Below are 25710 nucleotides of genomic sequence, written 5' to 3'. Positions count from 1 at the left end.
TTCTTGAATCGTGAATGTTTCAGTGGCAGGGGAAAAGACGTTTGGCTGATTTTCACTTTAGGAGCAGCCACATCGATCAACCACCATGCCTGGGATTTGCCCGTTGATAATCTCTTGCTTGTCATTGAAGTAAAGCATGTTGATGGGCGACATTTTGGTTGGTGTGCAGCAGGGGCCTGCTGACCCTCGGGCATTGGCATGATGTACCAGGTGGGTGTGTGGGTATTTCTGCATGAACATGTACTCGCATTGACCAGAGCAATAGTTGGCTTTGTATCGTTTGGGAGCAATAATCCAGTCCCAGCCGAAGGCCTCAAAATCAACGGTTAGTGGAAAACGGCAGCAACGGGACTCTGTGGAGTGTTCATCACAATCTAGCCCCAGGTTTCGGCGGGTACGTTTGTTTGTTTCTGCCACTTTGACTTCCAGAAATGGTTGCTGTCAAAAAGAGAGAGAGTTTTCTTTCATTGAAGTGTACCTATACATTTTCTTAATGTCATTAAAACTTTTAAGTCTTCTCTGCTATAGTGGGACATAGGGTAAAATATGAAACCAAGGATACAATTCCTCTGAGCAGGACACCAGGAGAACGCCTCTGCTATTCTGCCAGTAGTGTTGGTTTGAGACATTTCTGTCTTACTGACTGAAATTCTGTAACAAGTGGTGTACCACGGATTGGTGCTGGGACCTTTGTTCATTGTGATGTATATAAATGACTGAGAATATAGGTGGTCTGATTAATAAGTATGCAGGCAACATGAAAATTGGTGGAGAAAGTGGTTGTCTATAGATATAGTGGGGCATAAATCAGCTGGAAAGTTGGGCAGAGCAGTGGCAGATGGAATTTAATCCAGACAAGTGTGAGGTGATGCATTTTGGGAAGTCAAATTCTGGTAGGACATGATAAATAACAGGGATCTTGAGAGCATTGATGTACAGAGGGAACTTGGGGTGCAAGTCCATAGCTCCCTGAAAGTGGTGATACAGGTGGATTGAGTAATGAAAAAGGTATTTGGTATACTAGCCTTCATAGACAGGCATTGAGTATAAGAGTTGGGACCTTGTGTTGCATACGTAATTATGACATTTAAAAGCAATTGGACAGGTGTTTGGATAGGAAAGGTGTAGAGGGATACAGGCCTAATGCAAGCAAATGGGATTAGTGTAGTTAGGCACCACAGTCAGCGTGGACAAGGTGGGCTGAGGGGGCCCATTTCTGTTCTGTATGACTCTAAATGCATTCAGTTCTAGATCTAAGCTAATTTGCACTACTTGCACTATTTACAGCGCAACAATTTTTTAACTGCTTACAGGTGTTTTTGATACACTTAATGATCTCATAAACCTAATAGCCATTTTAAAACCACTGTCAATATTGATATTTAACCAGTAGGTGCTCTAAATGAACTGATAAGGGACCCACCCTTTGCAGACAGTTTAAATGTGGATGAAAATTCACCTCCCACTAGCAGCCATTTTAAGCGCATTATCAGAATGCAGTTAGATTCCCAGAAGTAGGCTGAAATTCGCTGAGGCTATTTATGGAAACCCCTCAGCAGTTTTAATGTAAAAAGCAGATTAACCAGACGCTTGAAATTTAAAACAAAATCAGAAAATGACAGAAGTACATAGCAAGCCAGTGGGAAGGTCTCATTCAGATTTAAATCCTTTTGAATGCACAGATAGACCTCAGAGATGTTTAAAATTCACATATTCCTAATTTAAGTGCATTATTACAATTCTCCTAACCCGAGTGCCCATTTTAAATGCATTGCTTAAAATTTGCCCTAAATCTATAGTTAAAATGGTGTATGTGTAGCAGCCATTTTAGACTTATTTTTCAAATTCAAAGTTACATTTTTTTTAATTGTTGAAATTCACATTCACCTAGTCGCCAGTTAGAACATAATGTTAAAATTTATGTACTCCTAAAAGCCACTTCCATTGCATCTTTTGACCCATTTTTCAGGATCTGGATGGTGCTATCAAGGCCAGCATTTATTACCTATCCTTAAATGCCCTTGAAGTGGTGGTGAGCTGCCGCCTCCTTGAAATGCTGCAGTCTGTGTATGTCAGTGTGCTCAGGGCTGTGAGTGAATGGGTCTGGTCACATGATAACACATGACAGCAGAGTTTGTTTTATGGACCATGGATTGAGAGAACCCGGCCAGAGTCTATGAGATTTAAAGGGGGACAGGAACGCACTGCGCTTGGAGACACAACATGATAAAAGGAGGTGGGGGATGAAATTACCGAAAATGAGATGTTGATCAATACAGAACCTGGGGAAACACAGCAGTGGGGAAATTATTATGGTGCTTGGATGGTTTGGGGAAAATGGTGGAGATAGTAACTAAGAGGCAAGAGGATTGGAACCTGGTGAGATTCTCAGAGGAGTAGAATGAGAACCACACAGTACGGACAGGACGAGTGTTGGATGGTGTAGTCAGGTGGGAAGGCTTGTAATAGGGGGAAAGTTGTCATTGACCTGGTTTCCATTAAGATGATGCTGTCAATGTGACTGTCCACAGTAAGTTTGTAGATGAAGGCCATTTTTTTTCAAGTGAACAGACCTCTTGGAAGTGCCAGGGATAGTGGAGACACTGGCAGAGTGTACCAGGTCAGCACTGGGTCCAGTGAGCTGGACAGGAGTTTAGTGAAATGAGCTCCCAGTGGTCCTGTAGGCCTGGGATGTTGATGAAAGTGTAGGTTGGGGCAATGAGGGCTGAGGGTGGAAGCAGGAAATTGAGAGTGCGGTGCGCCTGAAAGACAGGTCTGACTGGTGAAGGGGGGGGGGGGGGGTGGGGGAGAAAGTGGACACAGAAGCAATGGGCTCAGGTCCAGCCCATTTCTCTGCCAAACTGGTTGCAATACTTGTTGTTTTGGCTCATTTTTGTAAAATAGCCAATTGACCCTGGTCACCTAACCAGAGTCTTATGGGAGCCAACAGCAGTTGTGTTCAGGTTGGGTTGGGGCAGGTAAGGTTCTGGTCATCCGTTCAGGTTCCGGTTGGGTCAGGTCGGGCTGACTCAGTACTTTGTGAGTAGCAATAGCAAGCCCTTCGTTTCAAGTTCCTCCCAAAAATGACTTCCACCTTCATGTGACCAATAGCACGTTTGAGCTTCTTATTATTTACGGCCATGGTTGAGTCCAATCAGGTTGGGTATGAAAAAAAACTCCCCAGGCTGGGTCAAGTTTTAATTTTATCCCCAAGTAAATCGTTATTGTACAGCTATACCTCATTATCAATCAAATGCCTGCAGGAGCACAAGATAATATGTGCACTCCAGTCAGGCACCATTATAACAGAAAGTAAAGAAAACTGATGAACACTGCCATGCAAGCAAGGAATTTTTAGCCATTATTAACAAAAATACTTTTAATAGCGCCTTTCGCGACCTCAGAGTGTCCCAGAGCACTTCAAAAATGCAGCAGCCAATTTGCGCACAGCAAGCTTCCACACATTGCATTGAGATAAATGAATGGCGACTCTGTTTTCACGCTGTTGGATTTACCTGTGGTGCTGAAGTTAAAGGTCCTGCTGCATTGCCATAACCTTAGAGCAGTCTGCTTTCCCCCATGACTGTATCATTTCCATTTCTCACTCCACCCAGCACAGTAGCCTTGCAAGGTGAGATTACCAATTGTGGGAGAGGTTTTCTGTATCAAAGCTGGCTGAAACTAATGTTCTTTCTCCCCCTTTGCGCTCCTTATGTTCTTTTTCTGTGTTTGGAAGAACCATTTATGGCTTCTTAATATCCCTTGAGAGAAAGATGGACTGGTGAGGAGAGTGGGGGGTGAGGGAATTGGACAACCCATTGAACGAGGGCTAATTTAACAGCGAAGCAACTGAATCCTCTGGATCTGCTTGCACAGGTTCTCTTGCAGTTGTCGCGTTAATCAGTCAGGAGTCCTGATGTCTCAAAGCATTGGGCTTGAACTGTTCTGCACTAGCCAGCACTTCAGTTAAATGCCAATTTCCCTTCAGAACAATCAAACGGACATTGACAGCAGTAAACTATTAAAAAAAAACTCAGCTGTGATACAAACAGAAGAAATAGAAGCAGGAGTGAGCCATTCAAACCCACCCTGCCTGCTCTGTCAATCAATCAGATTGTGGATGATCTTTTGCCTCAGACCCAGTTTCCCCACAGCAACTCCTTGAATGTCCAAAAATTTCTCACTCTCTGTTGAATATACTCAGCAAATGAGCCTCTACAGCCCTCTTGGGGAGAGAATTCCAAAGATTCACCACCCTCTGGGTGCAGAAATTTCTTCTCATCTCTGGTCCTTATTTTGAGACTTTGATCCCTTGTTCCAGAAACCAGAGGCTGGGGAAACATCTAACCTGCCAAGCCATGAGAAGTCTTGCACTTTTCAATGAGGTCACCTCTCATCCATCTAAACTCAAGAGTACCAGCCCAGCCTGTTTAATCTCTGCTCATACGATAATCCTGCCAGCCAGCATCTTTCAGAATATTAGAAATAAAAGCAGGAGCCGGTTATTCAGCCCCTTGAGCCTACTCTGACGTTCAGTAAGATCATGGCAAATCCTGTACCTGAAGTCTACTTTCCTGTCCAATCCCCATATCCTGCAATTGCCTTTAGTGCCCATAAAGTTACAAGTCTCAGCTTTGCACATACTCAGTGACTGAGCACCCACAGCCTCTGGCAGGGGAAGAATTCCAACATTCACAATCTGCATGAAGAAATTCCTCCTCATCTCTGTACTAAATAGCCAGCCCTTTCCCCTAAGACTCTGCCCCCCTGGTTCAAGCCTCTCCATTTCAGAGGAAACTGACTCTGACTATCTACCTGTTGGTTTCTCCCTGAAACCTTGCATGTCTTAATGCGATCATTGTTCACTCCAGTGAGTTTAGACCAATTTTATTCTTTCTTCGTGAAACAACCTCCTCATTCCTGTCATTCATCTAGTAGATCTACTCTGGGTAGACTCGTAGACCAGTGCATTCTTTTGGGTACAGAGACTAAAACTCCACACCCTACTTCCAAATGAGGTCTTATCAAAGCCCTGTCCAACCTCCTTACTCTTACACTGCAACCCCCTTGCAATAAAGACCACACACCGTTTGTCTTCCTCGTTGCTTACTCTGGCTCCCTGTTATCTTTGTCTTGTGAACCACCACACCCAGATCCCATTGTGCATTAATATTTATTAGTCTCCTTCCATGTAAAAAAAAATCAAACAACTCACTCCACCAACATCTTTCTCTCTAGATCTTTTTCCAGTTGTCTTAAGTCTGTCCTCTGGTTACCAACTGTCCTCCCATTGGATGCTTAATAACACTTTCTCCAGTCACCAATCACGGGCTCTGTTTGTGTGAGATTCTCTTGAAACTAGGGATACCTGTGCTTCCTTAACACAGGACTTAACGGAACTGTACTTACCAGTCCCTTCTCTCCACTTCCTGGAGATGTGATGGCCAAGTCATTCCCGTCCATATCAAAGACGTTGATCTCAATGCCCCAGTTGGTGTGCGGTTGCTTGAACCAGTTCTGCAGCACGTGCTTAAAGTCGATGCTTTGCCAGCGCCCATTGCGGGAGTCCATGTCTATTTTTAAGGATCGGATCCGTGAGTGCCTGCTGCCCTTTTCCGTCACAGGTTTCAGCCTGAGGATCTGCAGGTACACCGTGGAGGTGTGCAGTACTGGTCGCAGGTAAACCCACAGGTGAGCTCGCACCACATTTGTAAATGTGACTTTGGGGCTAAATTTAAAAAAGCAACATTTTGGACTCCCATCCACTTGGACACAGGGGTCAGCTACAAAAAGAACAAATCAAAAAACAGAATCAAAGCCAACTAATACATATCTGATTGGATAGAATTGTAGCCAACCAGTTCATTTGATTGCACAGTTTCATCACCAACTGATACATATCTGACTGAATACATTCGTAGCTAACTAATACATTTGATTGTTTGGAGCTTTGATGCTGCCTGGATTAGAGCGTATTGAATATGAGGAGAGGCTTAAAGTGCTAGGGCTTTATTCACTGAAAAGGAGGAGGATGAGAGGAGACATGATAGAGGTATATAAAATATTGAGAGGAATAGATAGACAGTCAGCGCCTCCTTCCCAGGGCACCAATGCTCAAGACGAGAGGGCATGGCTTTAAGGTTATGGGTGGGAGGTTCAGGGGAGATGTCGGGGAGATTTTTCATCCAGAGAGTGGTTGGTGCATGGAATGCACTGCCTGGGGTGGTGGTGGAGGCAGATACATTGGACAGGTTCGAGAGTTTGTTGGATAAGCATATGGAGGAATGTGAAATAGAGGGATATGCGGGAGGAAAGGGTTAGGTAGTGTGAGGGTGGTTTAATGGACGCCACAACATGGTGGGCCGAAGGGCCTGTTTTGTGCTCTATGGTTCTAATCCAGTTTTATACTGTGAAAAAAGAATAGGTGGTTACTTTTTTTTTAAAAAATTGTCTTTTAGTTGAAATATCAGAAACCAAACTGCTCACAAAGTTGTCTCCCTATTCAGAGTGTACCATTAGAAGGCAAAAAAAAGTTGTTATACACTCTGTGCTCCTGTGGTTGTATGGTAGCTAAGTTACTAGACTAGGATCTACAAGCAAGCCAGTGACATGTTTGAATCCCACCATATGAGCTGAAGAACTTAAAATTTGTCATCAGATAAACCTTGAATTTCTTGATAACAGAATCAATAATTGTGACCATGAAACTACTGCTTTGTTGTAAAAATGCACCTGGTTCACTAATGTCCTTTAGGGAAGGGAATCTGCCATCCTTACCCAGTCTGGTCTGTGTGACTCCAGACCCAACAATATGGTTGTCTTAAGTCTACTCTGAAATGGCCAAGGAGGAAATTAGAGAAGCCCAATAAATGCCAGCCAAGAATTAACCAGCATTATCTGCCTCCCAAGAACAAATAAATAAAATAAAATTTGAGCAACACACCGACTGAAAATTGAATTTCAACCCATTAAAATGAGAGTTGTTGCTTCACCGTTTTGTAGTGATGCACTCTGGGCAGGACTACGTTCCACCTGGTTTGTGCTCTGCTTCCATGTGAAACTGCAGAAGTATCTATTTGAAAAGCAGTTTGATCATCGTGAGCCACAAAGATGTTCCGTAGGGATGAACACTAGGGTACAGAGATGTCATCTTATCCAGAATGCCTCACTGCAGGATGGTGAAGCAATGGAAGATTCCTTGGTTGTGGAAATGCATGAGATTACAGCTGAGAAACTGGAGCATTAATCAGTAAGTAATTGATCATTATTTTTCTGTTTTAAGAATTTTATTCTGAATGGTACAATGTAGAAAAATGGCAGTAAGATGTAAAATGATTGGGGTACCACAGTAACAATGTATGGTGGCCTCATTTTGAACACATTGGGTATAACATTACCAATTTCTTTTGTCACTTGAACACCTATTGCCAGCAACACCAGTGAATGATGTGCACTGGGCAGTTTTGTGTCAATAGAATCGATCAACTCAGGAGTAAGGTTCATTAATGGAAATGCTAATCACGTCAAGACAGCTGTCTACCAGATGTGTTTTGATGAAAGTTCATTGGCCTGTGAAACATTTAACGATATCACAGCGGTATATAAAATCATGAGGGGCCTAGATAAGGTGGATGACCAGTTTTTTTTCCCACAGGGTAGGGAGTCTAAATCTAGAGAGCATAGGTTTAAGTTGGGAGGAAAGGTTTAAAAGGGACCTGAGGGGAAACCTTTTCCACACAGAGGGTGGTGGGTAAATGGAACCAAGGGAATGTAGAAACGGGTACAATTACAACATTTAAAAGACACTTAGATGGGTACATGTATAGAAAAGGTGTGGTAGTGATGCACTCTGGGTAGGAGTCACATATAGACCAGACTGGGTAAGGATGGCAGGGTTATGTCCCAAACACAGGCAAATGGGACGAGCTCAGATAGACACCTTGGTTGGCATGGATGAGTTTAGCAGGGCCTGTCTCCATGCTGTACAACTCTGACTCTAAAGATGGGAGACTAACACAGACCAAGAAATCAAGTTACCTGAAGTTGTAGAATTCAACATTGAGTCTGGAAGGCTGCAACATGCCCAGACAGAAGATGAGGTGCTGTTCCTCAAGCTTGTGTTGGGCTTTGTTGTAACAGCGCAGGAGGCCAGAGTGGGATGGGGAATTAAAGTGGCGGGCAGCAGGAAGCTCTGTGTCGCCCCTGCAGACTGAATGCAGATGCTCTGCAAGGTGATCACCCAACCTGTGTGTGGTTTCTCCAGTGTAGAGGAGACCACGTTGTGAATACTGACTGCAATGCACTAGATTGAAAGAAGTGCAAGTGAATTACTGATTTACCTGGGGGGTGGGGGCATTCACAGTCTCAAAATAAGGGTCATCTATTCAGGACAGAGATGAGTAGTTTCTTCCCCCAGACAGTGGTGAATCTTTGGAATTCTCTACCTAAGAGGCTCAGTTACTGAGCACGTTCAAGATGGATCAATAGATTTTCAGATATTAATAGAGTGAAGAGAGATGCGATTAGTGCAAGAAAGTGGTGCTGAGGTAAAAGATCAGCTGTGGCCATACTGAATGGAAGGGCTGAATGCCTCCACCTGCTTCTTATGTTCTTGTGTAGTCCCCTCATTTGGTGGGCTCCATAAGAGAATTCTGGGTGGAGGTGAGGGGATGTTGGACCTGAAATCCAATCCTCTGTTTTCCAGGATGAAACTCCATTATAAATCAACTGGTGTTAATTCTCAAATTGTCCAGCACCTTTAAAAATTCTGCTTAAAGCATGTTGGATTGCAGCTTGGCTGCTCCCCTAGCAACACACCCCTGGATCTCTGCTAAATCATCTTTGGTGAATAGGAAGGGAATAGTTTAGTTTATTCCTCAATTTTGCTGAAGAGACTGTACAGATACCAAGTGCCTTTGCGATGTCCCTCAAGTAGCCTTTTCGTCACATGGGAAGCCACACAGAGTCTGGATTTTCCATTCTCCACTATTTTGGTGCCGGCATGAAAGCAATCAGTTTGATTGGGTTGATACCATTATTATAATAAAGAGAGTTAGAAAGTCAAGACTAGAGGCTCGGCAGACTCTATGAATCTGGGGCATTACAGCCAAGCCCAACCTTCTCTCTACCTAACGAGCACTGTGAAGACTTTCTCTATATGACTTGCTTAGAGTGTGGAGATCCCATTTGTGTCACACTCACTTCCTGTCAGATGTCAGTATTATTTCCAACTCATTATAAACCACACCGCGGGAGAACTAACTGTCTATAAGTAAAGATATTGTCTGTTTGCCTTTCAGATTTACCTTTTTCCTTTCTGGTCCCTCTGTTGATGAGTTTTCTGCACATTGATGGGGAAAAACATGCTCCTCGGTGCATTGTAGGAATTCTGCACCCTTTCTGAATTTTACACTGGTTCTGCCCCAGTTAATGTTAGAGTGATTAAAATCCCCTCCAATTATTTCCAATTGCTATTTTTTAAAAAATTCACGATGTGGATGTTGCTAACAGTGCCAACATTTACTGTTCGTCCTTAATTACCCCTGAACTAAAGAGGTAGTTAATAGTCATCCACACTGGAGTTGCATACAACCCAAACTGGATAAGAATATTAGTGAACCAGATCACTTACCCAGATCTCAGAAATTTGCCTCCATATTTGCTCCTCTATCACCCTCTGCCTGAGTGCTCTGTGCTCCATTGCACAGCCCGACAGCTTGAGGTTCCCCAGTCTCGGCTAACTCAAGAGAGATCAGTGAGCACTCGGTATTTGTTGATCTTCCAGCATCCCTCCTCGCAGCTGTAATTGTTTGTAATGATCTCCCCAGCCTCCCCCAATGCTTTTTCTTTTTCAATCTTTATCTTGCCTGAAAAGTCTGTCGCTAATTCTCAGTTTGGGTGAAGGTAATTTTCTGTGGCTGCAGTGCCCTTGTCTGACCCTTCTGTCACATCTTTAAAGAATTCTGGAAGATTGAAACCTTTACTGACTATTTGATTTTTGGTTGTATTTTTAGTTTCTAAATGTTTCTGTTACCTTTTTTGAGAAAATTATACTTCCTATTATCAATGTTAAGCTAACTGCTTTTTTGTTCCCTGGACTTGCTCTAAACCCCTATTATGAATATAGGAATCATATTAGCTGTTCACTAGCCCTCAGACACTCTCCCTTTCTAATTTTTTAAAATATGCATAACAATTCCTCTGCTATGTTCAGGTTTTTATTCTCTCTGGCTTTGCCTTTATCAATGATATCCTTCCTTCTTTTCTATCTTAATTATCTTGAAATACCTTTCTGATCTTTTCATCTCACGTCATGCTCCCCTTGTTAACTTCCTATTCAGTATTTCTATTGCTCTGCCGTCATTGCCTGTGATTTTATTTGTGCTTCCTTTTGTGACCCTACACTGCTACTGATTTTCCTCTTATTATTTACATGTCCATCAAATACTTTATCTTGTTTTGTGTTTTTTAATTTCATCTAATAATTTCTGTCTTCTGTATCATTTTATTAAGTTATTTCCTGTCGTATTCATAGTCCCTTTATTGTCTATGTACCCAGTGTGTACCTTTTTCTTTAGATTGGACTTTACTCTTTATTCTTTTGTGGTGCCCCATTTGCTAATTTCTTTTTAGCAGAATACATACCTCAGAACTCCCATTTTACAAACCTTCTGATATGTTACTTTATAAAATGTTAGAATATAAATAGATTAAGTATATTACAACCTTTGAAATACTTAAAAATTTTCACAAATATTTACCATAGCTGCTCTGTCTACTTGAGAATTATTTATTTCCTGTTTACCTTCCCTTTTCTATCTTCTCCATTGTATTACTGTGGTCTTTGTCTTATTTATGTCATTCTCAATTATTAAATTTAAATCTTATGTTGTGATCACTATTGCTTTCATGTTCCCTATACACTGCTCCTATCTACTCTGGTTCATTCCCTATTATTAGACCAGTAGTGATTCCTTGCTTGTTGGGCGACTTATGCATTGGGTAAGAAAGAAGCTCTGAACACATTGTAAAAGCTGTTTCCTTTTTCTCTATTCCTACTTTTTCTTGATGCTTTATTTGAGGATGTTTGCTTACGTATTCCTTCCTTCTAATATTAGACAGTCTGTGGAATACCCATATTAGAATTACTACTTGGACTTTATTCCAAATCTACTTGGATTCTGTTTCCATCTTAATATTAATTATGGCCTTCAGTTTAAACTGTTGTTATGCTAACTACTGAAGTTGGCAGTGAAGCGACTTGGATACAAGGCCATTAAATGTTAAATGCAAAGATGAAACAGCAAGTTGAAGAACAAATCAAGTGCCTGCCCCCCACCCACCCCCCCACCCCCATACATCAGCTGGTTGAGCTGAGCCATACAGGCCTCAAAATCCCAGGTTGGATTCTCAATGAGTGTCAGCCAGGGCAGGGCAGAGACCCTGGGTCACACTTATAGCCCTGAGATCGCAAATGAGGATGGACTGACACAGCAGGGAACTGCACCCAGGAGAAGAGGGGACAACAGTGGGACAAATTTATTAAAAGATTTAAAAATTGCAGCTGTACATTACTGCAGGCTCACAGAGGAACAATTACAAGAAACCTCAGCCATTTATGAAGAGAATAGAATTATGTTTTGTAAAAAGGCACAGGCAGTTCAATACTACAGGTTAATTTACACTGTTCAGCCTTGTGCTGAATTAAAGGATACATCTTGGAAGCAGAAACATTCAATATTAACTAATGATCCTTAAAAATCAAATTCAATGTAACATGGTTTTAATACCCACTGTTTTCATTTTATGAAGAGCTGATCTTGTCAAACTCACAGCTGTGGAGAATTGCACTGGGATTTGTATTCCCCATTATGTGCTGCTCTATTTAATAGTGTCCTGTGGCCACAGGGCAGCTAGTCAGCTGCAATCCAAGCCCATTTGCAGTTAAATGGCCCTATCCTAACAGACAGGGGTCACAGCCCCATATTTCTGTCCCTGCATAACATCATCTGCTTCCCAAAGGATTTGGCTCGAACTGCAAACAAACACTTCACAATATAGAAAGGGCAAGAACCCTTTCAAGCAACTCCAACAGGATATTTGATGCACTGTTTTTAAAAATAGAAATCCTGCCATCTAAATTCACCCAAAATGAACCTTTACTGATATGAGGTAAGTACATTTACTCTCTGTGGATGGCTTCAACTCCCTATTGGCATCCCAGTTGCCCAGGTTTTTGTGGAATGAAGGTTATGAATAGATAGACCAGATCAGATAGGGATAGCAGCTTGCCTTTCTGAAAGAATATTGGTAAACTGTTTGGGATTTTGCCACAATCCAGCAGTTTCAGGGTTACTTTTACTGAGAGCAGCATGTTCAGATTGAAGCTGAATCTAAGTTCTGAGGGGCTTCAGGGTCTCTGGGTGATTAGCCCAGTAATGTGACAGCTGCACCACTGCACCTAGTACAATGGGTCTCATTTCCCTGTCGGTGGTGAAGGGACAGTTTGCTGCTGACCTTCGAATGGCCCTGTGCTGTAGATCTCCCTTTTGGAGATCTGTGGAGGCCAATAACAATGATATTGTCAGGCTGGCTAAACCACCAATCAGATTGTAGTATTCTACCACAGCAGTCCAGGAAGTAAAAAGCTTTCATTTTTTATAGCATTTTTTAAAAAAATTACAGAGAAGAACATAAATATCAGAATGCCAAACAGTGGGTTTCCTCTGGGTGCTCCGGTTTCCTCCCACATCTGAAAATCATGTGGGTCGGTAGGTTAATTGGCCACTGTAAATTACCCCCGGTGTGTAGGTGAGGGGTAGAATCTGGAGGAGTTGATGGGAATGTGGGGAGAATAAATGGGTTAGGACAGGATTAGTGTAAATGGGTCCTTGATGGTTGGCATGGATTCGGTGGGCTGAAGGGCCTGTGCCCGAGCTCTATCTCTCTATGATGTACAAAGAGATTAAGGAAGAATGGCTCAGGGAGTCATGAAGGGAACAGTTCCTTCATAATGCAGAAAGAGGAGGTGAAGATGTGGTGGCAGGAATTGCTAAAGATGATTAGTTGAATGTGGAGTACGGTGGGGTGAAAAGCGAGGTCCGGGGAACTCTTATCTTGCTCTGTCCAGGAGGAGAGGGAATGAAAGCAGATGTGGGCAAGAGCTCTGTCATCTATGGTACAGGAGAAGCCATGGTTCAGGAGGAATGAAGACACTCCAGAGGCACCTGTGTGGAAAGTCTCGTGATCAGAACAGCTACGACAGAGATGGAGGAACTAGGAGAGTTGAATAGGATCCCTGCGTGAGACAGGGTCAAGTATGATCAAGATAGCTGTGAGAGTGTGGGCTTCAAATGGATATTGCAAGTATCCACGTTCTTCAGATCATCCTTCACAGTTTCTGCCACCTTTAACGAGATTCTGCTGCCAGACACATCATCCCCTCTCCTCCCCTTTCAGCATTTCAAAAGGACTGTTCCCTCTACGACTCCCGGGTCTGCTCTTCCACCTCCACCAACCATTCCTCCTCTCACAGCACTTCCCCATGTAACCACAGGAGATGCCACACCACCCTTTCACCTCCCCACCATCCAGGGAGCCAAACGGTCTTTCCAGGTGAAGCAGTGATTCACTTGCACTTCTTCCAACCCAGTGCACTGCATTTGGTGTTCACCGTGGTCTCCTCTACACTGGAGAAACCAAACACAGATTGGGTGATTGCTTTGTGAAACACCTGTATTCAGTCCACAGGGGCAACCATTGTCTACCAATTCTCCATCCCACTCCCACTCTGACCTATCTGTCCACAGTCTCCTGTACTGTTCCAATGAAGCCCAATGTCAGCTTGAGGAACAGCACCTCATCCTCCGTCTAGGCACGTTGCAGCCTTCTGGACTCTTATTGAATTCAACAATTTCAGGCAACTTTCTCTGCTTGTATCAGTCGTGGCCAGACTGCAGTAGGATATCAATCTGTAACGTTGGCTCCATATTTATCTTTCCATCAGCACCACTGACATCTCCTACTGTCTAAATTTCCTTTATTTGTGTTTTCACTCTAACTGCCCTCATTTACATTTATGTTCCTTTGTTTATGCTTTCTCTCTGTAAAGGCCCTCATCAACCTTTCAACTGGATAACTTCATCTGCAGCCCCAAAACCCACATACCCAGTGCAGATGGGAAGTATTTTAACTGCAGTTTAGATTGGCATAGGATCCAAGACCCCATAAATTTCAAAAAGAATTGTGCAGCTGCAGATATGAAGGAAAGGGGAAGGTAAGTTACTTTATTTAATTATTTCAGTTTGGTTTAATGTTTTCAGTTATTTATAGGTAATTTTGGGTGTTTTTCATTCACTTTATTTTCACTTCTCAAAAAAAATCGTTTTTTTTACTAACAAAGTAAACCTGTTGCTCTTATTTACTTACGTTTTAGGAAACATCTCAACAGCTTATTTTAAAATCATTTGCCCCACTCAGAGATCGAACTAGAAATGATTGTTTGTTACGCTTTGGTTCATGCACAGAAATCTATGATACAGTCACTGAACATAATATAGGAATTGCTGGTGTTAGATTTGCATGCAAGGCTATAATCTAAAGATTGTTGATGAGCATATCATCGCATGAAAAAGGTTTAGAAATGACACCATATCTTGGAAATGACTTGCAATTAATCTTTGCAGTTTACACATGACCTACAGCTTAAAATGATAGCTTGTATCGCGTGCACACACGCACACACAATCTATGTTTGTATGTGCGACTGCATATTACACATGCAAACAGTAGCTTAAACAACTATTTGCAACCTGTGTGCAAGCTTTAATTTGAAGTAATGGATTTCAATTTGCACATTTGATTTACAAGCTGAAAATGATTTCACAATTTACACATGCAGACTACAGCTTAAAATAATGGATTGTAACAGACATACTGAGTATAGTCTAGAAACTGCTGATGGACATATTACAATGTAAAAGCTGATGTAGAAATGAAAGCCATTGCTTAGAAATGTCTAGAGTCTAATATGACACTTTGCAACTTACACATTTGGCCTGTGGCTTAAAATGACCATTTGTGATTTGCACAAACAAGGAATACCAATGTAATTTAAATTGACTATTTGCAATTTACATGCATGATCTACAGCTTGTAACGATGGATTGCAGTTTACACACATGATCTACAAGCATAAAATGATGGACTGCAAGTTACATTTACAAATTATAGCTTAAGATGACAAATTGCAATTTGCACAATGCGCTAGAGGATTAAAATGACTATTTGCAATTTATATGCATGAAAAGCGTATACAATCTGTAGCTTAAGATGGCTGTTTGCGACTGATGCTTATGATCTTTAAGCTTAATATAACTGTGCAGCTTGTATGTATGATCCATCGTTTAAAGTAACTTGTAATCTACAGATGCAAATCTAATTACTCCCCCAAGATTATTTTGCTCCATCTGCATCAAACATTAATCACACTCTTCATTCCTCCTTTGTTTTTCTCTTTCTGTACAAGTTGTTGGAGGTTGTACACTTGGCATTTATGGGAGGGCTGGAGCTAACCAAGTTGGAGGAACAGAGAATTCCTTTGGTTAGAGCTTATGAACTGACAGCAACTATATTTTGAAGACACTACTTGTATCTTGGTATTTTTCTCCTGCTCAGCCTGTCAGAAGACCCCTGAGGGATACCCTCTTCACCATGGTCTCCTGTATACCAATATCTGCCCTGAAGCCTTGATCTCAGATGACTGGTTACATCAGCCCTCCTCCAGTGATCTTCCTGGGTTTGTGATTCTGGAAGGCAGTTTCATAATAGTTTCTCCAGACTGTGGATCAGTGATGAACGAGGAAACAGCAGGATTCGCTCACTAGTGACTAGCAGCAGATTCACAATATGTATAAGATGACCTATCTCCAAGTCGGTAGACGATGATAGTCAAGTAATTTTTGTTTTGTTCCTTCCTCTTTCTCGCTGTAATAGATTTAGAGAAACTGCTCAAGCTTGCAAGAGTGAGATATGATTTCCAAAAAATAATCTCACCAAATGGGATGTAAATAAAGGTCCATTAAACTCCCCTGAGGAGTTGTCAATCAAACTGTATCAGATAGAGCCTCCATGAATATAGTGGTTGAATTAAGTACAGAAAGTGCTGGAAATACTTGGCAGGTCAGGCAGCATCTGTGAAGAGGGTAACATTAAATGAAAGATCAAGCTGAGGTGTTGGCTCTTGTGTTGACCTGTGGCATGTAGTTTTGCTGGGGTAGGGGTCTTAGTTTTGCCCTTAACAGAGCCGGTCTCCCTCAGTGCCCCTTCTGCAGGGGACATTGACTTGAAGCATTGATTCTGTTCCTTTCTCTGCTGACACTGCCTGACTTGCTGAGTGTTTCCAGCATTCACAGTATTTTGACTTGATGTTTGAATTGATTGGCTGAGACCCTCTCTCTACTGTCTGACTGAGAGGACTATATTTGGTCATAATAATCCTGGCACTTTTTGTGAATTAGTCTTGTGTTTACTTTGTCAGCAAGTAAGACCTGTCTTTTTACAGCATCAGTCATGACCTCATGATGCTCTGAAGTGTTTTCCAGCTGATAGTGTTTGAAGTACTGTCACTTCATTACTGTTGTAGTGTAGGAATAACAAATATCAACACAACAGTCCTGACTGAGTAATCCTGGAAAATTAATGTCGTGTACACCTGTAGTGTGTGCTGCCTAGAGTCCTGCTGAATCAGGTACTGTGAAAGGGCTTGCTCACGGGGCCGTAGACTGGACTATACTTAGCCGAAGACCCAGAGAGGCAGCAGCCTTTACTTTGAACAGTACGGTCAGGGCAGGTGATCAATGCTGCTCTGGTGACCCAGGAGAGTTGGGGATTGCACCAAGGGAGGACGGTCCTACTTGTGGGTAAACACCACCAGCTCTCCAGTAAAGGTGCATCCCCTCTGCACCAAAGTTGCTGGCCAAGTGGCTGGGGTCTCTTGGCTGCAGGCGGGGAAGATGTGTATAAGGTGATGAGGATCACCAATAGGCCCATCAAGCCTGGCACAGCTATTAGTTGGAAACTGCATCAAACTCTGAAGTAGCTGCAAAGCATGGATGGCCCACCTATAACAGCGAGAAGAGATGGTGATTACATCCAGAAGCACTGTGGAGGTGCAACTGTCAAGGACTTTCTCAGTGGAATGTACAGCCTCGGTTGCAGAGAGTTGCCCATCCACCCGGTCTCCCCTTCAGGCATCAGGGGAGGTTGCACAAGGAGGGGTGTCACTGATGTGCGTGGTGACACTACTGAGCTCAGATACCCCTGAGCAGTAATTATTGGTAAATCTACCTTGAGAAGGGTTGACATGAAGAGCTATGATGCCCACAGAGGAGTCATGTTCTCCCTGAGCATCTCTAAGCAGATCCCTGTGACCCACACTGGGCCCAACACATTTCAAGCTGATGTGGTGTTTCCACAACCAGCATACCATGAGCTGAACTGGAAACTGCTGTCTCCACCCCTCTGTAATAGTGCCCATTGGCCCCTGTTCTATGTCAGAGTACAGCAAAAAGGTGGGATCCAAAAGCATCAGGTCTTCTGTGGTCAAACAACAAGCATCTATGCAAAAGATGGGGCACTTTGTTTTTGTGAGATGATTTAGTCCACGATGAAGTTTGCAGCTGACACAAAAAGTGTCCATGTGAGTAATAATGAGGAGGAAAGCTTTAGATTGCAGGAATAGATAAATGGCAAGTGGAAGTCAATCCCAAGAAATGCAGGGTAATGCATTTGAGCAGGTGCAACAAAGCAAGAGAATGTCCACTGAATGGAAGGATATTGAGTGGTGTGGAGGAATGGAGGGACCTTGGAGCGTATGTGCACAGATCCTTAAAGGTAGCAGGATAGGGCAATAAGGTGGTTTAAAAAGCATATCTGAGGTTTTCCTTCATTCACTGAAGGAGTTGATGCTAGAACTGTAACCAGCTTGAGCCCTGCCCAGCAGGCTGAACCACCTCCTCCTGCATCAGATTTTCTACATGATTCTATGACATACCTCCATTTTGGATCATTTCTTTCTCATTTCCTCCTGGTTATGACTGTCCTGGACTACTCTTGGCAGAGTTTCCCTCTCCAGAACAAGGAGAGCTTCAGCTCCATGAAAGTCAGCCTGACTTTGCCACAGCCCAAACGCCAAGGCATTGCCAATGAGCTACATGGTTTGTTCGGTCACTTCATCAGTTACCATTCCCCAAATAGTTGAGAATTAAGAAGAGGCAAAGGAAACAATAATCCTGAAGGTGACATGTTTATATGATTTCTTGCCTGGAAGATAGACTTGCATAATTACTGTTGGATTGAGAGGCCAGAAATCACAATACATCTTAGCATAGAAATTGTGATGTGAAATTTTATGGACTATAGACTAGGGATGACTGCTTCTGATAGTTCATGGACGTTCAATGGCAAATTACTACTTCACAATGGGCCAAACGGCCTCTGTCTGTGCTGTAACCATTCTAAGATTTTACATAATTCTATGATTCTGCTTCTGTGGATATTAACAGTGGATCACTGCTTCTGACAGGGACTAAACATGGAAAATTACTGCTGCAGATACTTTCCAGGTTTAAAGAGTGGAAGTTGCTGCTCCTGATCATTTATGAACTGCAAATTTCTTCTATTACTTTATAAACTGTAGTCTGGAAATTGCTGCTCCTGATACTTTATAGACTTTAAGCAAAAAATGCTGCTTTTGATAATGCTGCTTTTGATATTTTATGTATCCTGAAATTACTGCTTCCAACCATAAACATTAACTCTGTTTCACTCTACACAGAGGCTGCCTGACTTGCTGAGTATTTCCAGCATCTGCAGTTTTTTTCTTGCTTCTAATGTTCTATTGATAAAAGAATGGAAATGATTGCTTCTGATAATTTATGATGTATAGACAGGAAATTACTATTGATATTTCTTGGAGTATGCATTGGAAATGACAGCTTATATTTTAGGTTCTGTAGGCTTGAAATTAGTGTTCTGCTGTATGGAATGTAGACTGAAAATGACTGTTGATTTTTGTGGATGTAGATGGGAAATCGGTGCTTCCAATATATTTTGTGGACTATCGTCTGGAAATTAATGCTCCAGATATTCCGTGGGTGAATGCTTCAGATACCTTATGCAGTATATCTGATAGTTTATGGACTAGTAACTGGAAATAACTGTTTCTGACATTTTATGGACTTTAGAAAGGTAATATCTGCTTCTGATTTTTTTTGGACTAAAGACAGAAAAGTGCACTATAGACTGGAAATTCCTGCTCCTGATAATTTATGGAGTAACGATTGGAAACTGCTGCTTCTGATATTTTATGGACTAAACTGGAAACAATGGCTTCTGACATTTTATGGACGTTAGAAGGGAAATAGCTGCTTCTGATTTTCTTTGGACTATAAGCAGGGGTTTATTGCTTCTGATATTTTATGGATTGGAAATCTCTTCTGTTTTTTTTTTGAGAATTGAAGATTGTAAATTGCTGGTTCTGATATTTTATAGAATAAAGATTGGAAGTTGTTCCTTCCGATATTTTTTTTAGAGAAAAGACTGAAAATTGCCATATCTGATATTTTATGGACTAAAGATTGGAAAAGGAGGCTTCTTATATTTTATGGAATAAAGAATCAAACTTGCTGTGTCTGATATCAATTAAAGATTGGAAATTCCTGCTTCTAAGATGTTATGATGTAAAGACTGAAATTTGATGCTTTTGATATTTTATGGATTAATTGAAAATGCTGCTTTTCAGAATTTATGACAATAGCTTAGAATTTGCTGTGTCTGATATTTTATAGAGTAAACATTGAAATTCTTTCCTCCTGATATTTTACGGACTGAAGATTAGAAATTGGTGCATCTGATATTTTATGGAATAACGATCAGAAATTGGTTCTTTTCATAATTAATGGAGCAAAATAAATAGCAATAACTTATGAAGTATTTCAGTTTGAAAATTGGAAACTGTTCTGTTATTTTGTTGACTAAAGATTAAAAATTGGTGCTTCTAATGGTTTTAAAACTAGGAATTGGAAATTACTGCTGGTAATATTGTGTGGACTATGGTGGGGAATTTGCAGCTTCTAATGCCTAATGGATAATAAGAAGGAAATTGCTATTTCAGATACTTTCCATAACGTAGTCTGGAAATTGCTGCTTCTGATCTAAGCAATGACCAGAAATTTCTGCTTCTGATATGTAATTGACTGTAGACTGGAGAAGACAGCTGATGTTTTATGGGCTAAATTGCAAGTTCCTGCTGCTCATATTTTATGGATCCTTGACTGTAAATAACTGCATCTGACATTTTGTGGACGATAGACTGGAATTAGCTGCTCCTGGTACTTCCTGGATAATTGACAGCAGTTTACTGTCTCTGATATTTTATGCTTTACAGAGTGAACATTATTTCTACCGACATTTTACCGACCACAGAATGGAAATTAATGCTTTTAGCATTTTACGGACAGTGGACTGGAATTTACTGCATCGAGCAACTCCTGGACAATGGATGGGAAATTATTGTTTTTGGTGCTCTACAGATTACAGATGACCAATTACTGTCTCTGATATTTTATGTGCTACAGATTGAATGAAACATTGAAATATTTTACAGACTCCAGACTGAAAATAAGTGCTTCTCATCTCCTCTTGACCATAGACTGGAAATTACTGCTGTTGATATTGCAAGGACTATAAATTAGAATATAATTGCTTCTGATATTGTGTGGACTTGCTTGGGAATTACAGCTTCAGTCCATGGAAAATCATAAGTTTGGAAATATTTGTATTTTGTGGACTGTAGTCTGGAAATCACGGCTTCTGGCATTTTATGGGTTACTAACTGGACATTACTGCTTCAGATCTTTTCTAAACTATGGGGGGGGGGAAGGTGAGAAGCATTACTGCTTTTGATACTTAATGGGGAAATTACTGTTTCATATCATACAGAATGCAGACTGCCATAACTGTCTTTGAGATGTTATTCACTACATACTGCACATCATTGGATCTTATATTTTATAAACTATAGACTGAAAATGACTGCTTCTGGCATTCTATCTTCTATAATAGGGATAATACTTAAGTGATTATTTCATGGACTAACAGACAAGACATTACAGCTTCAATTATATCATGTTCTACAGAACAAAGTGAATGCTGATAATTAGTGGATTGTAAACTGTAAATACTACTGATATTTAATAAATTATAAGCAGAAAATTATGGAATTATGGCTCCAGATATTTTCTAGAGCATACTTTGGAAATTACTACTGATATTTGATAGATGAGAAGGAGGAAATTACTCCTTCTGAAATATTAGAAACAATTTCAGTCAATAACATTTTATGGATGATAGACTCCTGGAAGTGACTGGTTCTGATATTTTATTGGCTATCGATTGGAAGTTGCTGCTTTTGATATTTTAAATACTATAGATTAGGAATGACTATTCTTGAAATGTACTACTAAAATGAAAATATAATGTTAGATATTGTATAAGTCTAGACTGGAAACTGCTCGAGATATTTTATAGGCTTTAGATTAGAAATGACTGCTTGAGATTTTTTTGGATTAGACAATGGAAATGACTGCTTCTAACATTTTTTAAACTTGACAAAAACTTCTGCTTCTGATTACATAAAATAGGCTCCTGAAATTTACTGATTCTGATATTTTATGGGCTATTGGCTGGAAGATACTCTAATGTGCAATAACAGGTGAAAACTATATCAGATATATTATGGAGTCTACACTATAAACCACTGCTTGTGATATTTTAGGCATTCAACAGGAAATTGTTTTATCAATTTAGGTACTACAACGTGTAAATTGTTGCTTCTGATATTTTATTTGTTGTAATCTGCAAACTACTATTCCTGAATTTATGGGCTATCAACTGGAAGTTACTGCTCTTAATATTTTATGTCCTACAGACTGAAAATTACTGCATATAATGTACCACAAACAGAAAAGTGTCACCCCAATACTTTATGGGAGTCTAGATTGGAAACGACTTCTGCTATTTTATGGACTATCAGCGGAAAATTACTGCTGCTTAAAAAGCAAAAATACCTATAGCTGCTGGAAATCTGATTACTTGTTGGTGTAGACTGGAAATTACTGCTGCTGATATTGTATGGACTGTTAAGTGGAAATGGCTGCTTCTGATTTTTACATATTGTAATCTAGAAATTACAGTTTAAGCTATTTTATGGATAAATAACAGGAAATCACTGCCTCTAATGTATAGACTGTATGCAGCAAATTGCTGTTACTGATATTTTAGTGACTACAAACAGGAAATTATTCCTAATATTTAATATAGATGGGAAATTACTGCTTCTGATAATTGTATTTGCAGGAATCTGCAAGTTGCCACTTTTTATTTTATGAACTGGAAATTGAAGTTTCTGATATTTTGTGACTATAAACAGCAAATTGCTCCTGATATTTTGTTAACTATAATGTAGAAATGACTGCTGCTGATACGTTATGATCTGCAGTGCAGAAATTAGTGGCTTATACTGTTTGATTTGTGAAATGACTTCAGGATCAATTTTATTATTTTTGATGCTGCATCCTTCATCTACAAGTTGTATTTTAAAGTATTAAATATATATCACAAATCATAATCCAACTACATAGAACTATTTTTAATCTACCAATAGATGAATGTATTGTTAATCTTCATTAATGTGGGATTGAGGTATTAAAATTATTAAATTTGGTGTGAAGTTTTTAAAATGTGTCAGTAATATTCATGCCTAGTTTTAGTATCAGTATCAATGATTGTGATATTAGTTCCTTTTCTATATATTCTCTTATTTGGTTTTCAATTATGAACTCCAGCCGATGTGTTATTATTTGATCTTTGAGTTACTGTCTCTGATTTATCTAACTGTAACCCAGAGATTATGGCTAATTATATTGCAACTTTGTAATATTCTAAATATTTCACTCAACGTGACCTTCTGCCTGAAGCCTAACTGCATGAATGTTAACATGAGATCTCTATCAGATAAACTTATATTTTGAGTTAGTTTCCCGTGGAAACAGAAGGGGTTGGTCCAAATATCGCTCCATCAATGTTGCAGAGTGTAGCGCAGTTTGAACCAACTAGGAGGTTGATGTCACCTGGAGCGAGACATTTCAGACTTTCGACATAGCGGCAGAAGCAGTTAAAGATTACAATTTATTGCATGATGTTTAAGCGACCCCACCCCCTCCGCCAGTGTGACATTGTCCCTTTGAGTCATCAACATGATTTTCGCCCAGAGTTTGAAGATGGGATAGAGGTACTCACGTTCGGCGGCCATGGTAATGACAGTTTCTGTCGTGGCGTGGTACTCATCATCTTCCAGAGCAGGTTCCTTGGCTGAGCAGTCATCTCCCTGGATGTCATAGCGGTCCAGCAGTTGTTGCAGCGGGGGAGCTTTAGGCAGGAGCTGATTGACAACGTCTCGGCTGATGTTGGGGGCTTGCTTCAGACGCAGCTTGCTCAGGATCTGAGACTTAATGGATTCCAACCTCAGTGCTTTGCTGTGCTCCCTCCATAAACAAGCGGAGCATTCTTGTCTCCCAGGTTCCGCATGGTCTGAGACGCTCTCTTCTGCCCCCAAATCCTCCTCCAAGGCTGGCTCGTTGCTGCCTGTCAATCCCAGAGAGATCAGGAGGCAAAGCAAAACGTGTGGTCTGTGCATGGTCTGCTGGCGTGTGTGTGTGTGTGTGTGTGTTTGGATGTGTGCGTGCGCGCCCTGTTGAGAATGAAGAGGCGCGCCGGATCCCAGATTGCAGCCGGGACTAAGGAGAGGGCAGTGGGCGAGTGCCACGCTGGTGTATGATAACTGATCAACTGCGTCGCCCCTTTTTATATTATAACTTTGACCAGAACTATTGCGTCGTAAAAATCCGGGATTGGCTGAACAGCCAAAGGGGTTTTGGCTGTCAGGAGGAGAGAGAGAAAAAAATTAAGATATTGCCTGTGTCAGTTCTAGTTCTTATTTGCAGGTTTCCCTCTCTCCCTGCAACTCTGTCAGGATAACATCCTCTGTATTTCATTCTTTCTTTCTCTCTCCCATTTCGTGGGCACGATTTGGACTATTCTGTTCGTTTAGACACAAGCTAATGTTTTCATTCACTAATCTTATTTCAATTGACAAACTATTTATTTCCTAAATTTTCCTTAGTTTATCATTGTTATAAAGAAAGCATCGGCTGCGATTTCGTGTTTAGTTTTCATCATTTATTTCCCGATCTTTTAGCTTTTGTGTGTTACCACGTTTTGTTTTGTTTATATAAATTTTTGCTTCGCTTTTAAACCAACCAGGATTGACGGTTAAGCCACCGCCCGCCAGTGAAACTGACCTGCAATTAATATCACTGAGTTTATGCTAGTTGTACCGACTGGACTGTTGTCTGAAATGTGTTTATCGGGGCGTTCTTGTAAAATAATCTATTGGCGTTCTGCTGGGGTGATGGAAGGAGGGCCGCTTGTGGATAAACCAAAGTACCGTATCGTTCGCTTCCTGGAAGCCAGAATGGAGATCTTTAATTTCAGTTTTTGCTTCTTTTTTAGGTTCCACTTATTGGTTCGAAACCTTTTTATAAACAGTGTATCAAGGCATAAAGCTACTACGTTCATTAATTTATTCATCCGCTATTATTAATAAATTGTAACAAGGCGGGGAGAAACTTCAAGTAATTAATTAAATCTAGACTAAAACCGTATTAGTGATAATAACCATGCAACCGCTGGATTGTTGTTTACTAATCTAGTTCACTGATGTCATCCAGGGGAGAAAATCTGCCGTCCTTGCACAGTCTGGTCCATGTGTGACTCCAGGCCCACCGATGTGGTTGACATTTAACTGCCTCCTCAGTCCGGGGACAGTTAATGCTGGCATCGCCAGAGAACGGATAAATACATAATTTTTAAAAATGGTTGTTATTTTGTACTCGATGCATTTGTTTGCAGTTTTTCACCGAACCTCTCTGAAAGGTTTTCCGTGTCAGTTACTGGTCAGTTTCATCGTCTGATGAGCTGCAGGTTGTTTTCGGAGCGGAAATTGTGATGGTTCTCAGCCTCCCCTCAACGAAAAGAATCGACAGCGAGAGGCCAAAAGAGTGACAAACGGTATACACGATAATGAAATAAATGGCTATAACAAATGCACCGGACCCAAGGGAACGGGGCATTGCAATCGGGATGAATTGGTTCTTAATGTTGTAAAGCACGGTGGAGAGAGAAAACAGAAAAGTGAAATTGGTTAAGTTTTCCTTGTCACTCTTTGAAATTAAGAGGCCTTGGAAAAATCGCAAATTTAAAGCTAGAATGACACAAAAGGTGATCGAAAAATCAGAGGAAAGAAATTTCTCATAACAAAATATATTCATCCCAAGTCTTAAACAAGGCCAGGCTGCAGCTCTTTCGATTTAATTAGAGCGAGATTTACACATCACCAGCCATCTGTATTGTCCGTCTGCATTTAAACTGGGTTGCAAATGTATGCAGAAGTTAAACGAACTGGACTTTGGTTAAAGCTGACCGAATTGCAGATGCAAAGCCTTGCGCGTAAAGTTGTCGGATCGAACTGTTGAAAGCTATTGGTGGGACTTATGAAGAATATTCGTTTTTGTGCAGAGAGCAACGAAAATA

General features: G+C 40.9%; 1 protein-coding gene across 1 annotated transcript; it reads right to left on the bottom strand.

The window, feature by feature from the left end:
- Positions 1-23755, bottom strand: LOC127567036 (growth/differentiation factor 11-like). Its single transcript, XM_052009679.1, has 3 exons — positions 23359-23755; positions 5410-5783; positions 1-438 (listed from the first exon to the last, which is right to left on the bottom strand). Exons 1-3 carry the CDS (start codon positions 23753-23755, stop codon positions 58-60), a joined length of 1152 nt encoding a protein of 383 aa, XP_051865639.1. The 3' UTR covers positions 1-57.
- Between the last annotated feature and the right edge of the window lie 1955 nt (positions 23756-25710).

This window comes from Pristis pectinata, chromosome X, assembly GCF_009764475.1.
Source record: "Pristis pectinata isolate sPriPec2 chromosome X, sPriPec2.1.pri, whole genome shotgun sequence".
NCBI classification, from domain to species: Eukaryota; Metazoa; Chordata; class Chondrichthyes; order Rhinopristiformes; family Pristidae; genus Pristis; species Pristis pectinata.
Note: the sequence above shows the minus strand (reverse complement) of the source record. Positions and strands in the feature narration are given on the sequence as shown.

Bases quoted from the DNA above. Each gene is read 5' to 3' on its own strand.
- LOC127567036 (XM_052009679.1), bottom strand. From the start codon at position 23,755: ATGCACAGACCACACGTTTTGCTTTGCCTCCTGATCTCTCTGGGATTG. The intron at 5,784-23,358 runs GTGAGTACCTCT...TTCTTTTTGTAG, and splicing joins CATTACCATGGCCGCCGAAC to CTGACCCCTGTGTCCAAGTG. The intron at 439-5,409 runs GTAAGTACAGTT...TCTTTTTGACAG, and splicing joins GAAGTGGAGAGAAGGGACTG to CAACCATTTCTGGAAGTCAA.